This window comes from Cololabis saira, chromosome 21 (assembly GCF_033807715.1).
Source record: "Cololabis saira isolate AMF1-May2022 chromosome 21, fColSai1.1, whole genome shotgun sequence".
In the NCBI taxonomy this organism is placed as follows: domain Eukaryota; kingdom Metazoa; phylum Chordata; class Actinopteri; order Beloniformes; family Belonidae; genus Cololabis; species Cololabis saira.
In genome coordinates this window covers 17,528,101-17,546,111 of record NC_084607.1, presented here as the reverse complement: position 1 = coordinate 17,546,111, position 18,011 = coordinate 17,528,101, and the positions used below count along the sequence as shown (strand labels likewise).

Genomic DNA, 18,011 nt, shown 5'->3' with positions numbered 1-18,011 from the left:
AGGGAAGCATCTTTCAGTCACCTGAAAAACAAATGTGTCAGTAGTTACAAGTCATGTCAAATCTGATGCAACATATTTTATGGAAAAAGATGATAACTGATCGATTAAAGATTTAATTTAGTGTTCACTTTAATTATTTAAGAATGCGTATGACTCTCTTTTCATCTGTATAAAACTGTTTCTTTTTTTTTTACACATTAGGAGTTTTAATTTCATTTTGAAGTAAAAACTGACAGCAGCACAGAAGTGAACAAAGTTCTGCTCTACTTTCAGGCCAGTGTTGTTTCACTGTTAAAAAGTTGCAAGTTCACAGTTTTCCTCAGAACGTGATGATTAGTACGTCCTTAATGATAGAGAATGTTTTTACTGTTTTGTGTCATGTAACAACCACCTTTATTAAGGAGTTCTGATGTTGCTAAAACAAAATTCACTGATGTTCTGGTGCTAAAAGGATTCAACTGATAACAAGAAGCATCAAGTGTCACTAACAAAAGTAAAACTCATTACGTTCCCAGTTTTACAGACATCTGACACTTGACCACTTGATTTGCATTTAGCTATAAATATGGAGGAAGTGTGCAGGTGCATCCTGGGAGGACAGAGAGGGAGGTGCAGATAGATGACGCTTCACTGACAGAGGATGAAGATCTAGTTTCATTTATATTTATCTTGTCTGCTCTTCAAATGTTTCTGACTAAATTAACTGTTAAATTAAGACAAAGAAGTACATTTGTTCAATGAAGAAAACTTTATTTTTGCTTTTGAAAATCAAGTGAAATATGCAGAATTGAAACAAGCAGTCTGACTTCAAGCAGTTTCTAAATCTAAAACATTTTTTTTTCTTTTTAGGAAGTTGCATTAAGATTAAATATCTCTTTTACAAGGAAAAAAACTAATCATCAAGAAACAGCATTAAGAGCAAAGAAGCAGAAGTTAAATGATGTTTCTGGTCCTCTGTTATCCTTCAGCAGGACATTGTGACTTGTTGATGGTTTTCTCTGAAGTCTGGGAGCCCAAAGACACTTTACATGTGTAAAGTTGATCCATGTTCCAGTCTGATGTCTGGATGGTCAGAGAGCTGCTGATCTGGAAAGTCTGGTCTGGTGTCTGAACGGCGGTGCTGGTAGAGATCCCACTGCTCACTGGACTCCCAGCAGACAACCAGCTCACATCTGCAAAAGGTCCAGCCTGACTGGACAGACAGACCAGAGTGACTTGGTCGGACTGGAGCTCAGCTCTGGACGGAGGGAAGACTGTGAGGACAGGAGGAGGGAGGCTGGAGCCTGGAAGGACATGAACCACACTCACAACATCAAATGAAATCAGTAAAACACACACTGATTTATTAACTAACCCACAATCCCAACAATCATGGACTTCATTTGGACAAATTAAGTTTTTCGTCAACTAAATGTTAGTATTTCAACACAAATATTTTGTCCGTGAAATTTAAAATCAGTTTTTCCTTTTACATTCAACTCTAAATCGTATGGACATTTTACTGAAGACAATAACTTTGGATGAATTCAACTTTTAGCAAAACTGACGTAACAATAAAAAAATCAGTATTTTAGACAATCGTCAGAAGCTGAAGACTTTTTTCTGTTATAGATTTTCTGGTCATGAAACTAGTGAACACAGATATAAAGACATATTTTAAACACCCACTGATACATGAAATCCTTACTTTCTATCAGTTTGAAGAAAAAACTACAAATTGATCATATTGTATGATCAGATAAAAATTACTTTAAACTTTAAGATAAATTACTCATTTATGTATCCTTTCCAAACTAACACAGTTTTCTTTTTTCCTCTGGAAACATGATGAATATTTCTAACAACTTTAAATGTATATATGTGCATACAGAATTCATCATGTTCCGTTAGTTTGAATCAGAATCTACAAATGTATCATGTTGTATGATCAGATAAAAGTACTTACTTGTTTCTTAAGCTATAAACATTTACAATATGATTACTGTAACATATATTGTGAGAATCCTAACATGTTTTTGTAATTTCAGTCACTTTTAGAAATAACGTGAAATCTGTAACCATTTTAATGTTCTGCCGTCCACTTACACAAAATACAAAAAAACATGACTATTTCACATTTGTGGTGCAAAAAACAAATGTCTAGAGTTTCTTCTCTTTCAAAACGTATAATGCACTTTTAACTAGATTCAATGATTTTGTGATGTTTAAAAAAAAATCCATTGTTTAAAAGTAAAAATGAAAACAACTGTCATTCCAGACGCAAACTAACAAATAAACCTGTAATTTCTTTCTTCATCACATGATAAATACAAGAATGACTAACAAATGAATCAATTATTTTGATCATTTTGAAGACAAAGCTACAAATGTATCATGTTGTACAATCAGATAAAAGTACTTACTTGTAACAATCAGCTTGGTTCCTGGTCCGAATACCACAGTGATTCAGTTTGTACACATGGTCGTACAAAAACCTCCTGACTGTCACTGATGAGGGAACTGAAACATCCTGCTGAGACCAACTTTCACTGTCAACATCTCATTCACTCTCACCATGATTTAGACTCTGAAACACTGCTGGATAGAAGTTGTTTTTATTCATGACTTTGTTTTATTTTCAGGGAAAGGGATTCATTGGGACAAGATCAACTTTGCTCCTTGTTTTTTGTGTATTTTATTATCATTTTGATGTCATAGTTATAGGTAGTGAAGCAAATACAGGAGCATTATGTAAATAGTGATTCACATATTTATGGAAGGTAAAATAAAATATTATTATCCATAATTTATTTTCTGGACATCCATCTGTCCAGGATTTACATCTGTTTTTATTTCAGACAGTCGGTATAGTCTCCAGCAGATCCCTGTGATCCTAAACAGGAAGAAGCAGGTACAGATAATAGATAATGGGTCAGCAATGATAACAACATTAATAACTTTATTTATACATTTATTTATTTATGAATTATACATGTATATGTCAATACAATGTGAAATACTTTATTCTTGAAAAAAAATTTTTTTTGGGTTGACTTTGGATGTCAGAGGTTCAGAAAGCAGAAGTGTTTATGTCAGGAGGTTTTTGTCACAGTGTGAATCACTGTGTTACAGCCTCACTAGCAGAGTCGTCCCATGTGTTACAGTAATAAACTGCAGAGTCTCCTGTCTCTGCTCTCTGGATGATAAACTGGTAATCTATGGTTGATGTGGCTTTAGAGTTAAATCTGTCTGAGGAGAATCCTGGTCCAAAGTTGCCAGGTGAGCTGTCGGTATAGTGAAATCTCAAAACATACTGAGGAGTTCCACCAGGCACCTGTTTATACCAGCTAACATAATTTCTATCATATCTCTCAATGTTACAATTGAGAACAACTTCTTTTCCTGCAGGGACTGTGTGGACAGCAGGTGTCTGGGTCAACACTATCACTGCATCAACATCTGTAAACAAAAGAGAAAAAGATCATGAGGAAAACATTAATTACTGATAATATAGAACAGAAAATATTTAATTAGAGGAGAATCTTACATGTCAGAGCAGTGATGAGAGTACAGAGGGTCCCCAGCATGTTGTCAGTGTGCTGAGAATGATGCTGGAACTTGGAAAGAGACCTTACTGCTGACAGATTAGAGAGTTAGAGGATGAGGAGAGGAGGTGCTGGAGGACTCATTTAATACAACCCTGAAACTCAGAGGGACCGATAGGGGGAGGAGCTTGGATCAATTCTGTATGGATTGATAAGCATTTTTGCTGAGTCATGTTTTTTTATATTTTGAACACAAAAATAATTGCAATTCCTCAAGTAACAAAAATCAGCAACAGCAGAATTTCACAAATGAGCTTTCATCAAATGTTTTTTTTGTTGTTGTTTTTTTCACCAGTTAAACTATAACTTTAAACCAAGAGCAGATTGTTCGAAAGAAAAACATCAAGCAACTTTTAATCTTTGTGATTTTCAGGTGAACAGAATTTTGAAGGGGTTACAAAGTTGTAATCATTTCAGAATAATGTTCATGTAACAGAAAGTTCATACATTTTCTTTGCATGAGACCTCCACAGACTGACTGCCTGGTGTAGAGTGACTCTGGAAATATTATAGGTGGAAAAGTTACATTGTGCTGCTTTAAGAGGCTCATCTGTCCTCCATTCGTTACCTGTTGTTACGTGCCACAGAGGTAGGATTTTCTGTGGCTCTGCATTTCTCTTCCACCTTCTCCTCCCCTCCCTACCACTCATTCTCTGCAGGTGAGGTCCATAACCAGCAGCCATTCACCACCCATCTCTCATTGGCCAGCCTCTGGTTCCCTGTCTCTGCCCTCCACCAATCATCTCCACCTGTGCCCTCCTCCAATCAACTCCACCTGTGCCCTCCTCCAATCAACTCCACCTGTGCCCTATAAAAGGGCTGTTTGCCAGTTCCTGCTGGCTCTCTCTCATAGCAAGTTGATGGTTGCTTGCTTGCTTGCTAGAGTCCAGAAGCACATCCTGCTGTTATTGCTATTATTCTGCTTCATAGTCTGGTGTATATGCCCTGCCTTGGGACAGGTAAGACGGGGGCCCCTATACACAGGCATCACGTAGTAGAATCTATGTTTAGTCACATTAGGTAAGGGATGGTTGCCACTATTGTATTTTTGTCCCACTGGTTAGTGTAGTTAGGCAGACAGGCTTTTGGTTTCCTTATTAGACAGTTAGATAGAACTGTGTTCATCCTTAGCTGCTTATTTGTTATTTTGGCAACATCCACGTCCCCTGGCAGTGGCATACTTTTGTTTGGTCATTTTGTACACTTGTAAATATTGTAAATATCTTGCTGGAGTGTAACTAAAATCAAGCACACCAGTTTAAAACCCTGTGTTGTCTCAGTTATTTGCACCTTTTTATGCTTGGGTTCCCTACTGGTTTAAATGTCATGCTATGTGACCCTTGGTCTCAACACCTGTACATGGCCTGACCAGGGGTTTCGTAACACCTGTATTAATGGCACCTGTTTTAACTGGTTAACAGTATAAAAGACACCTGTCCACAACCTCAAACAGTCACTCCAAACTCCACTCTGGCCAAGACCAAAGAGCTGTCAAAGGACGTGAGAAACAAAATTGTAGACCTGCACCAGGTTGGGAAGAATCTGCAATAGGTAAGAAGCTTGGTGTGAAGAAATCAACTGTGGGAGCAATTATTAGAAAATGGAAGACATACAAGACCACTGATAATCTCCCTCCATCTGGGGCTCCATGCAATATCTCACCTTTTGGGGTAAAAATGATCACAAGAACGGTGAATAAAAATCCCAGAACCACACGGGGACCTAGTAAATGACCTGCAGACAGCTGGGACCAAAGTAACAAAGGTACCATCAGTAACACACTACGCCGCCAGGGACTCAAATCCTGCAGTGCCAGATGTGTCCCCCTGCTTAAACCGGTACATGTCCATGTCTGAAGTTTGCTAGAGAGCATTTGGATGATCCAGAAGAGGATTGGGAGAATGTTATATGGTCAGCTGAGGCCAAAATAGAACTTTTTGGTAGAAACACAACTTGTCATGTTAGGAGGAGAAAGAAAGCTGAGTTGCATCCAAAGAACACCATACCTACTGTGAAGCACGGGGGTGGAAACATCATGCTTTGGGGATGTTTTTCTGCAAAGGGACCAGGACGACTCACCCGTGTAAGGGAAAGAATGAATGAGGCCATGTTTCGTGAGATTGTGAGTGAAAACCTCCTTCCATCAGCAAGGGCATTGAAGATGAAACATGGCTGGGTCTTTCAGCATGAAAGATCCCAAACACACCACCCGGGTAATGAGGGAATGGCTTCGCAAGAAACATTTCAAGGTCGTAGAGTGGCCTAGCCAGTCTCCAGATCTCAAACCCATAGGAAATCTTTGGAGGGAGTTGAAAGTCCGTGTTTCCCAGCAACAGACCCAAAACATCACTGATCTAGAGGAGATCTGCATGGAGGAACGGGACAAATACCAGCAACAGTGTATGAAAACCTTGAGAAGACTTAAGGCGGATTATGGTTCTGCAACAATTCGACGCCGAGCCTACGCCGCAGGTTGCGCCACGCCACGCCACACGCCACGCCACGCCACGCCGCACGCCACGCCACGCCGCACGCCACGCCGCACGCTGCACGCCACGGCGTGCCTGACGTGCACCTCCCACAAATTGTAACTACGCGTCAAGAGGTCGCAGACCAACACAGAGGGCTGTGATTGGTTTGCTTGGTAGCATCGCATTTCCGGGTTCCGGTTCGTGAAGCAGTCATGAACATTCAGCGCTCTTCTCTTCGTGTATGTGTGATTTATTTTGTTTTGGTTTTTTGCACAATAGTTATCCTTATCTCTTTGATTCACTGTGACCGGAAAAGTTGGATAAACCATTCAGGAAGAGACCCCCCCCCCTAGCGGTCGTGAGGGGTATTACACCGCGGCGAAATAGAGTGACAGAGAAGTCCGAAATGTTCACGACGGCGTCACGACGGCGTCACGACGGCGTCACGACGGCGTCACGACAGCGGCGTGTGCTTTGTGCGGGTGTAGCGCACAACCATAATCCAGCCTTTACAGAAAAAAATTGCCAACAAAGGGTAGGCTATATAACAACGTGTTGAGATTAACTTTTGTTATTGACCAAATACTTATTTTCCACTATAATTTGCAAATACATTCTTGTGCTCCATACCATGTGATCATGGTCATAAGTTAAAATAAATGATGATGATGATGATGATGATGATGATGATGATGTCATCAAGATGCTCCTGACAATAATGAAAACAATGACAACATTTCCTAGAAACCAAATAAAAGAAAAAAGAAAACATGACTCCATTCCAAGCTCCTCCTCCTGTCAGTCCCTCTGAGTTTCAGGGTTGTATTAAATGAGTCCTCCAGCACCTCCTCTCCTCATCCTCTAAACTCTCTAATCTGTCAGCAGTAAGGTCTCTTTCCAAGTTCCAGCATCATTCTCAGCACACTGACAACATGCTGGGGACCCTCTGTACTCTCATCACTGCTCTGATGTGTAAGATTCTCCTCTGCTTCAGCTTTTATTCTGTGGTTTTCAAAAATCAACTATTTCCTCATGATTCTTTGTTTTTTTGACAGATGTTGATGCAGCAAAAGTGTTGACCCAGACACCTGCTGTTCACACAGTCTCTGCAGGACAAGAAGTTGTTCTAAACTGCAACATTGAAAAGCCTGAATTTAAGTATGTTAGATGGTTTAAACAGGTGCCTGGTGGAACTCCTCAGTATGTTTTGAGATTTTACCACAGCCACAGCTCACCTAACGAATTTGGACCAGGATTCTCCTCAGACAGATTTAACTCTAAAGCCACATCAAACATAGATTATCAGTTTATCATCCAGACAGCAGAGACAGGAGACTCTGCAGTTTATCACTGTCAGACATGGGACAACTCTACTCACTCTACTGAGGAGACTGTAACACAGTGATTCACACTGTGACAAAAACCTCTTGACATAAATACTTCTGCTTTCTGAACCTCTCGTGTATATACACTACCAAAGAAAATAAAAAAACTAACCAATTCTACTACAGAAATGCATTACAATGTATTGAAACATAAACATGTAGTTAAAAGTACATGAATAAATTATTATTGATCCATTTATCCATTAGCAATACGACTTTTTCCTAAAAGGACCACGGGGATCTGTCTGAGACTATCCCAGCACTCTTCATGTGGTAGAAAGGACTCAACCTTGGACACGTTACCAGTCCATTGCATCTGTCACTGTTAATATTATTGTATATTCTGTAGTATTCCCTTATTTCCACACTAATAGATGATTCTGTACACTCAGTTTTATTTGCTGAGTTACAGCCTAATCATGACCAAAATAATAAAATAAAATAAAACACACCACTGCAACAGATAAAGCCAAGTTAATTGTTCTTCTTTAAATCTCTGTTCTCTGAAAACACAATATATATGATTCAATACAACAATTCCACTTCAGCAGTGTTTCAGAGTCTGAATCATGGTGAGAGTGAATGAGATGTTGACAGTGAAAGTTGGTCTCAGCAGGATGTTTCAGTTCCCTCATCAGTGACAGTCAGGAGGTTTTTGTACGACCATGTGTACAAACTGAATCACTGTGGTATTCGGACCAGGAACCAAGCTGATTGTTACAAGTAAGTACTTTTATCTGATCATACAACATGATACATTTGTAGCTTTGTCTTCAAAATGATCAAAATAATTGATTAATTTGTTAGTAATTCTTGTATTGATCATGTGATGAAGAAAGTAATTACAGGTTTATTTGTTAGTTTGCATCTGGAATGACAGTTGTTTTCATTTTTACTTTTAAACAATCAATTTTTTTTATAAACATCACAAAATCATTGAATCTAGTTAAAGGTGCATTATATGTTTTGAAAGAGAAGAAACTCTAGACATTTGTATTTTGCACCACAAATGTGAAATAGTCATGTTTTTTTTTAATTATTGTAAGTTGGACGGCAGAACATTAAAATGGTTACAGATTTCACATTATTTCTAAAAGTGACTGAAATTACAAAAACATGTTAGGATTCTCACAATATTTGTTACAATAATCATATTGTAAATGTTTATAGCTTAAGAAACAAGTAAGTACTTGTATCTGATCATACAACATGATACATTTGTAGATTCTGATTCAAACTAACGGAACATGATGAATTTTAGATAGATTCCCAAATGAGTATTTGTTTGATATGTTTATTATGTTTTTGAGAAGAAAGTAGGTTCGGTCTGAGAAGATCTCAATGTTTTACATTTTTCAAGAATTGATCAAAGTTTTCATATTACATTAGCATGATAGTTTCCTTTATTTGAAGTGAAACTAAATCGGTTTTGAGAAAATATTCAATTCATTTGAACAATGTCTGACAAAATTGTATGAAAAATGCTGAATTCTTGTTTTTCTGTTGTTGAAATGAAAATGATTTAGATATCTAAAAAGATTTTTGTCTTTTCTGAAAGTTTAGTAAGAAAGAAATAAGAAGGACAAAGTGCTTACTGCCATTACAAAACTTCAAAACAAGACTGAAATTTTAAACAATAAAACATTGGAAAAATGAACAAATACTTTACCTCTTGATGGAAGTATTATTTTCATTCACATTATGAATCATAATCTTTTCTTGGTTAATGAAGCTGCAAATAAATTTACTTTTATTTATTTTATGTTAGGGATATTATAAGAGGTCGTGTTCTTAGTCAATGCTTTTCTCATCTATCATCATTCATTGCTACTTAAAAAAAAAATCAAGATAATGTTTAATGTCATTTGATGTTGTGAGTGTGGTTCATGTCCTTCCAGGCTCCAGCCTCCCTCCTCCTGTCCTCACAGTCTTCCCTCCGTCCAGAGCTGAGCTCCAGTCCGACCAAGTCACTCTGGTCTGTCTGTCCAGTCAGGCTGGACCTTTTGCAGATGTGAGCTGGTTGTCTGCTGGGAGTCCAGTGAGCAGTGGGATCTCTACCAGCACCGCCGTTCAGACTCCAGATCAGACTTTCCAGATCAGCAGCTCTCTGACCATCCAGACATGCGACTGGAACATGGATCAACTTTACACATGTAAAGTGTCTTTGGGCTCCCAGACTTCAGAGAAAACCATCAACAAGTCACAATGTCCTGCTGAAGGATAACAGAGGACCAGGATCTTCATTTAACTTCTGCCTCTTTGCTCTTTCTGCTTTTTGCTCATTACAAAGTTAATAGATTTAAAAAAATGTTTGCCATCAATGCTTTGAACATTGGAACTTTTGTTTCAACTTTGTATGCATTTGTCATATTTTGATTAAAAAACAAAAAACAATAAAAAAAATTCTTCATCAACTTGGACATACAGTATATATATTTTAATGTGTTAAATGTGAGTAGAAACTGTTTCAAAATGTGATGATTGTAAATGAAACTGAATCTTCATCCTCTGTCAATGAAGCATAATTTATCTACATCCCCCTCTCTGTCCTCCCAGGATGCACCTGCACACTTCCTCTCCACATTCAGTTTCATGTAAATGAAGTTTCAGATCTCAGTTTTTGACTATATGAATATCAGAGTTTTTCTTTTACAAATCATACGAAGACAGCTTTTTTTTTTTAAATACAAATTTATCAACAAAGATAATAACTTTGTCAATCAATTTAATTTAATGCCAAACAAAAGAACAAAAAAGCAGACCCCACTAATAAACAGGGTTGTTACATAATACACAGTTTCTTCTTTAGGTTCTCTGTCAGCCAGTTTTGGTAACTTGGTCATATTTTCTACCTTCAAATTTGAAACTCCATAAACTTCATAAAGTGTAATAGAACTGGTCTGAAACTAGCAATGAATACTGTTAACTTTTTTTGTATTTTCTTCCCACAACCGTCTGGATATCTGTGGTAGGTTAGGGCCAAGATTGGCGGCATGATCCCTTTTCTAAAAGCAATTTGATTTTGCAGCAGGTGTAAGTTTGTCCTGGTGTGTAGGGTCAGTGTTAAGCAACAGACCTGCACCACTGCACTGTATTTTCTCTCCAGCCCACCAGGAACCATCAGTCAACGACTTACCCCAACCATGTGTGGTGATGTGGACGTGAAGTTTAGGGTGCTTTCAAACTTCCCAAAAAGAAAACAGTGAGTGTTACTGCTACCAAACCCTGAATTCCAGAAAGGGATTAAGAGCAGTAGATATGTTAAAAGGAGGGAAGGAGAGGACATTGGCTGCTAGGAGGGGCTCTCTAAGTCTGTGTTTCTGATCCTGCATAAAGGTTATGATGCAGACATATTTGGGTCAGTTTCTGCTGCTTCAAAATAAAATCATAATATCACATTTGTAAAAAACAAGGAGTTATTGAGAGAAAAACAAAATCACGCACAATGTTGAATGATTTTACCTAACTATGAAAAACTGATGCTTTACTGCCTTTATTTTTGATGAGACTGTTTACAAGCAGACACAAACACATTTGTTATTATCTTTGTTATGTGTAAAGAAAAGTGTTGTGACCAAATTAGCCACGGTGGTGAATGGAACCTTAGATGAATACTTCTTTACACGCACCTTATTGTTTGTTTGTTGTTGCTTCGCCGATCTTCTCTCTCTCTCTCTTTATTGTTGTGGGATGTTGTTTTCTTTGCAGTTTATATAACATTTAATAAAGTGTTTAACATACGTGCTGCGTGCTGCGTGCGGTAAGAAACATTATTCTCCATGTGGTTCCAAAACACGCTGCGCCCACACACCTGTGTCTATTTATCACCTAATTGCGTGACGTGACCCATTACCAAGGGTTTTGCTGCCCCCTTGTGGCTTGGTATATAAATAACACCCAAAATTAACTTACAACCAAAAGAAACCAAAAACACCCATATTGGCTCCAACACACCGGCCCCTTAATTGTGATAAACAATTACTAAAACAAAATTCTAAGGAGCCAAGGCAGAAGAGGAATGACCAAAAACACCCATATTGGCTCCAACAAAAAGAAAGAGTGAAGTAGCAGATGTTAATGATCATTCGTGTCATCTGTTATTCTTCAATGGGACATTGTGACTTGTTGATGGTCAGGAGGATTTTGTACTTCTTCATGTTCCAGTCTGATCTCAGACAGATCTCAAGACTTTTTTACTAACTACTCATCCACCTGTATGTATACTTCATCATATACAACATCCGCCTTAACAGGACCAGTAATATAAGTCTTAAAATATAAGAAGTGATCAAGTGTTGATAAAATGTTTACAAAGATAATCAAGTTTGATCAGGAAGAGTCAAAGGCTTGAAAAGCAGAAGTATGAGAAAGGAGGTTTTTGTCATGGCGTAAATCACTGTGATACGTACTCTTTAGCAGAGCTGTCCCATGTTTTACAGTAATAGACTGCAGAGTCTCCCTCCTCCACTTTGTTGATGATCAAACGATAATCTGTTGTTGACTGATGAGTACATGTGTGTCTTGCAGAGGGAAACCCAGTGTCATATTTAGGTGAACTGTAGCTATGATGAAACCTCAGCATGTACAGAGGAACTCCTCCTGGAATCTGTTTATACCACCATATAGCTTTGTCAGTAACAGTTCCCAGATTACAGTCCATGGTGGCTGTCTCTCCTTTTGTCACCGTCACAACAGGAGGCTTCTGTGTCACCACCGTCACACCACTCACACCTGAAACAACAAGATGACATGAAGTGAAGAGAAACACACAGACTGATGAATCCAGCATGAGGTCACATGTGCAGCCAGTCAGCCTCCTTACATGTCAGAGCAGTGATGAGAGTACAGAGGGTCCCCAGCATGTTGTCAGTGTGCTGAGAATGATGCTGGAACTTGGAAAGAGACCTTACTGCTGACAGATTAGAGAGTTTAGAGGATGAGGAGAGGAGGTGCTGGAGGACTCATTTAATACAACCCTGAAACTCAGAGGGACTGACAGGGGGAGGAGCTTGGAATATTTTTTTTGAAATTTAAACTGTGGCTTCAAATTACTGGAGAGAGGAGATCAGACTAAATCCACAGTAACACTGTAACATGTAACATTATTACTATCTAATAGAATCATTAAGAATTGCGATGTTACACGGTTTTTAGGCCTTTCTACTATTTTTCTGCAAAAAAAGTGACCTAACATCCAAAGCAACAGTAGTAATAGTAGTAGTAACAATACAGTAGTAGCAACACTATAAAAGCACCCTCTGAGCTAAAAATTACATGTTTCTTTCTGCCACTTTAACATGACAAAATGAGCAAAAGTTGACAAAGTGTCAATACGTGTAAGAAACAGTGAAATGTAGTGTGGGGACCTACAATATGGACCTACATTCAGAAACGACACGTCAAACTTTTCTGTGCAAAATGAGACCTCATGTTAACTTTGTCTAAAGATGGTACAAACGTGTGTTGAGTCTGAGGAACCTGGGATTGAGCATCCAATAGTGGACGGCCTCTCACTGAATCAATATTTCAGATCTTTTAAAAGAAATGGGTCAATAAATGTCTTGGATTAATAATATCTGCAAATTTAAGAAGCAAATTCATAAATTGCTGTGAAAGATTTAATATGAAACAAGTTTTCCATTAAGCTGATTAAAGTTAAGAGGTCTACAGGTGCATCATGTTGGTAAGTAACTGAAATCGACACACTGCTGCCGCTATCGTGAGATCATTTTCATTTGTGCATCCAACAAAAATACAACAAATATCTTTTCAAACTTTGTGCAATCCTGACAGATAAACAATGCTGCCATCTAGTGTACATCCGGCTAAATTACAAACCACAAACCACATCCTGTAAAATGTACTTTGCCTTTTGCCATTCTGTTGTGCAACGAACCTACAATTCCGATCAAACCTCTTCCTCTGAACACACACAGCCTATGATGGGTTTGAAGAAAATCCTTCCTCAGATTCATAGAACCAAACACTGGAATTGTGTTCTCAATTAGTAAAGGGAACACTTTTGCTATTTTAGTTTCTACAATGTGCATTTCTACTTCTACTTTCTACTTTGTAGAGATGTGGATACCTTCATTTATTTTCACATAATGACTATGTGGCAGGGTGGAGGAGCTGCAGCCGCTCAGGCTGATGGGACACAGGTGTGGCCCGTTAGCCTCTCCACCCTGCCAGCCTTATAAGGGAGGGACAGAGAAGCTGCAAGGGGGACTGGGGAGCTGCTGCTGGTCGTGGTGCTTGTGCACGTGTGTCCTGGGCGTGTGTTCGGAATAAAAAGGGTTCTGCACAAAACTCCGTGTCCTCTCTATCCTGTCGGTCGGGCCCATGGATGTATTAGGTCGGGCCCCGTAGCACTCGCCGTGCTACAGACTATTTTTTTCATCCCCGAAAACGCTGGTGTTTCTATTGCCATGTTTGCTTTTGACCAGTTGGTGGCGAAAGAGAGAGAGAAAGGAAAAGATAAAGAGAGAAAACGAAGAAAGAGATGAGGAAGTAATGCATATATATATAAGTATATTGCTTTACAAATGAAAAGAAAACAATTATTATCAAACCGACATCCAAGTTTAACTGACTTGAAGCTATGCAGATTATTTTATTTTTGTGCTAAAAGTAAATTCTTGGTGTGGCTATCATTGATTCATTTAACATAAAAAAAAGTTGGTTTGTGTAATTGTTAGTTTCTGACCAGTACTTAGATAGATAAAACATTTGAAGATTTTCTGAAATGCTGCTATTTATTATTTTTTTGGTCCAATTTATTTGTGGATTTAGTTCATCAAGAGTTAGGATTAACCAGATTATTGTTATATTCTCTATTTCATCTTGACTTTCAGATGAACAAATTTATGTTTAAAAATGTATGTTAAGCATTCTTAAGGATAACTTATAACGCACCTTATGAGGTAAGGTGCTTGGCAGAATAAAACTCAAAAACACTATACATACATACTGTGGGGCAAAAAAGTATTTAGTCAGCCACCTATTGTGCAAGTTCTCCCATTTAAAAAGATGAGATATACCTATAATTTTCATCACAGGTATATCTCAACTATGAGAGACAAAATTAAAAGAAAAAAAATCCAGAAAATCACATTGTCTGATTTTTAAACAATGTATTTGCAAATTATAATGGAAAATAAGTATTTGGTCAATAACAAAAGTTAATCTCAATATGTTGTTATATACCCTTTGTTGGCAATGACGGAGGTCAAAGTTTTATGTAAGTCTTCACAAGGTTTTCACACACTGTTGCTGGTATTTGTCCCTTTCCTCCATGCAGATCTCCTCTAGAGCAATGATGTTCTGGGGCTGTTGCTGGGCAACACGGACTTTCAACTCCCTCCAAAGATTTTCTATGGGGTTTAGATCTGGAGACTGGCTAGGCCACTCCAGGACCTTGAAATGTTTCTTATGAAGCCATTCCTTCATTACCCGTGTGGTGTGTTTGGGATTATTGTCATTGTCAAGACCCAGCCACGTTTCATCTTCAATGCCCTTGCTGATGGAAGGAGGTTTTCACTCAAAATCTCACGATACATGGCCCCACTCATTCTTTCCCTTACACAGATCAGTCGTCCTGGTCCCTTTGCAGAAAAACATCCCCAAAGCATGATGTTTCCACCCCCGTGCTTCACAGTAGGTTTGGTGTTCTTTGGAACACAACAAGTTGTATTTCTACCAAAAAGTTCTATTTTGGCCTCAGCTGACCATAACATTCTCCCAATCCTCTTCTGCATCATCCAAATGCTCTCTAGCAAACTTCAGACGGGCCTGGACATGTACTGGCTTAAGCAGGGGGGACACATCTGGAACTGCAGGATCTGAGTCCCTGGCGGCGTAGTGTGTTACTGATGGTACCTTTGTTACTTTGGTCCCAGCTCTCTGCAGGTCATTTACCAGGTCCCCCGTGTGGTTCTGGGATTTTTACTCACTGTTCTTGTGATCGTTTTACCCCACGGGGTGAGATCTTGTGTGGATGTCTTCCATTTTCTAATAATTGCTCCCACAGTTGATTTCACACCAAGCTTCTTACCTATTGCAGATTCTTCCCAGCCTGGTGCAGGTCTACAATTTTGTTTCTCACGTTCTTTGACAGCTCTTTGGTCTTGGCCATGGTGGAGTTTGGAGTGTGACTGTTTGAGGTTGTGGACAGGTGTCTTTTATACTGATAACGAGTTAAAACAGGTGTCTTTTATACTGATAACCAGTTAAAACAGATGCCATTAATACAGGTAAGGAATGGAGGACAGAGGAGCCTCTTAAAGAAGTTACGGGTCTGTGAAAGACAGAAATCTTGCTTGTTTGTAGGTGACCAAATACTTATTTTACCCCGGAATTTAACAATTAATTCAGTAAATATTCTACAATGTGATTTCCTGGATTCTTTCCCCCCATTCTGTCTCTCATAGTTGAAGTGAACCTATGATGAGAATTACAGGCCTCTCCTTTTTTTAAGTGGGAGAACTTGCACAATTGGTGGCTGACTAAATACTTTTTTGGCATTTGACCGTGTCCCTCGGGCCATTCTGTGAGTATGGGGTCCGGTGCCCTCTGTTAAGGGCTGTCCGGTCTCTATATGATCGGAGCAGGAGTTTGGTTCGCATTGCCAGCAGTAGGTCAGACTTGTTCCCGGTGCATGTTGGACTCCGGCAGGGCTGCCCTTTGTCACCGGTTCTGTTCATAATTTTTATGGACAGGATTTCTAGGCGTAGCCAGGGGCCGGAGGGGATCCGGTTTAGGAACCTCAGGATTTCATCTCTGCTTTTTGCGGATGATGTTGTCCTGTTGGCTTCATCGGACCGGGACCTTCAGCATGTGCCGGCCAAGCGGCCGAGATGAGTTTCCTACGCAGGGTGGCTGGATGCTCCCTTAGAGATAGGGTGAGGAGTTCGGTCACCCGGGAGGAGCTCGGAGTCGAGCCGCTGCTCCTTCACATTGAGAGGAGTCAGCTGAGGTGGCTTGGGCATCTGTATCGGATGCCTCCTGGACGCCTCCCTAAGGAGGTGTTCCAGGCATGTCCCTCCGGGAGTGAGACCCAGGCCACGCTGGAGAGACTATGTCTCTCGGCTGGCCTGGGAACGCCTCGGACTCCCCCCGGAAGAGCTGGAGGAAGTGTCTGGGGTGAGGGAAGTCTGGGCATCTCTGCTGAGACTGCTGCTCCGGTGACCCGGTTCCGGATAAGCGGTGGAAAATGGATGGATGGATGAATGGAGATAAAGACATGTGTGTTTGGTAAATTATATCTTTGTTGTAACAATGCTTCGTGGCAATAAAGTGTATATCAATGGAAAACCTGTTTATTTCCCTTTTCAGTGATGCTACAATTGTAAGGAACATGCATTTATGGGATGAGCAGCAGAGCTGAGTATATGCCTTGTGCCTATGAAACATTTACCAAATACTCTCTGCCAAACAGCTTTGATTCTTATTTGGTATTTGGTGGATTCAAAGAAACAACAATTAGTGGCAATATAACAATTCATGCTTTAAACAAACAGGAGCCTCAGTTATGGGTGGAAGAAGCGTACACAGTCACGACAGCCTGACACCTCCTCCACATGCTGGTCACCATGGTCACACACTGCTGTGGGATGGCATCCCATTCTTCAACCAACATTTGTTGCAAATCAGCCAACGTGGCTGTGTTGGTCACTCTGGCACGAACAGCTGATCCCACAAGTGTTCAATGGGGTTGATGTCAGGACTGCTGGGAAGCCATTCCATCATCTCCATTCCCAAATTATGGGATTGCCTCTGGTGGTCGAATCTCATCTCGATATCTCTCTCCATTGAGATTACCTCCAATGATGACGAGTCTCATCTTTCCAGTGAGGGCGATGCCAACCCACACCATCACACTTCCCCCACCAAAAGATGTTTATAAGCAATCAGCAGAGGGATCTTGTGTATCCTCTGGATTCATCACGGAACATAATGTTCCCCCACATGTTCAGGGTCCAGGGCACGTGTTGCAGACACCAGTGCGAACAGGGCTGATGGGGAAGGGCAGGCATGGCATGACTCCTGGCAGCCTCTATGAGAAGATTTGACATATTTGTCATGGGCATAACCCACATACTCAGCTCTGCTGCTCATCCCACAAATGCATGTTCCTTACAAATGTGACATCATTTAAAAAGGAAATAAACAGGCTTTGTAATGGTATAAGATTAATTGCCAAGAAGCATTGTTACAAAAAAACAACCTACCAACCAAAAGTCTTTTTTTACATTTTGTGCTAAGTTTATAAATATCCAGCAGCCACTTTTGAGTATGCTAATGGAGTTTATTTGATAGTGGCCAACCATTCTGTTTTTTTTTTTTCTTTTGCCCCAAATCCTTGCCGTATGGAGTCCATGCAAAAAGGTACCAGGGATGCTGGTTTGGTCATCTATATGAAAACAAGGCAACGGCATCCAGGGCCGCCGTAAGGGGTGTGCGAACCGTGCGACTGCACGGGGCCTCGCGCCCCAAGGGGCCTCGCTCTATGGGCCGTTTTTTTTTTTTTTTTTTCAATTTTTTTTTCTCGTTTTTTCCCTTATTAATATCAA

General features: G+C 39.7%; 2 protein-coding genes across 2 annotated transcripts; one reads left to right on the top strand and one right to left on the bottom strand.

Moving 5' to 3' along the window:
- Positions 1-762: 762 nt before the first annotated feature.
- LOC133421755 (immunoglobulin lambda-1 light chain-like) lies at positions 763-12,354 on the bottom strand. The gene is made up of 4 exons (XM_061711510.1): positions 12,263-12,354; positions 11,846-12,171; positions 2,403-2,436; positions 763-1,283 (listed from the first exon to the last, which is right to left on the bottom strand). The coding sequence occupies exons 1-4, from the start codon at positions 12,300-12,302 to the stop codon at positions 958-960; spliced, it is 726 nt and encodes a 241-aa protein (XP_061567494.1). The 5' UTR covers positions 12,303-12,354; the 3' UTR covers positions 763-957.
- On the top strand, positions 6,938-9,818 carry LOC133421888 (immunoglobulin lambda-1 light chain-like). Its single transcript, XM_061711679.1, has 4 exons — positions 6,938-7,027; positions 7,111-7,459; positions 8,129-8,163; positions 9,339-9,818. Exons 1-4 carry the CDS (start codon positions 6,988-6,990, stop codon positions 9,662-9,664), a joined length of 750 nt encoding a protein of 249 aa, XP_061567663.1. The 5' UTR covers positions 6,938-6,987; the 3' UTR covers positions 9,665-9,818.
- Positions 12,355-18,011: the final 5,657 nt, after the last annotated feature.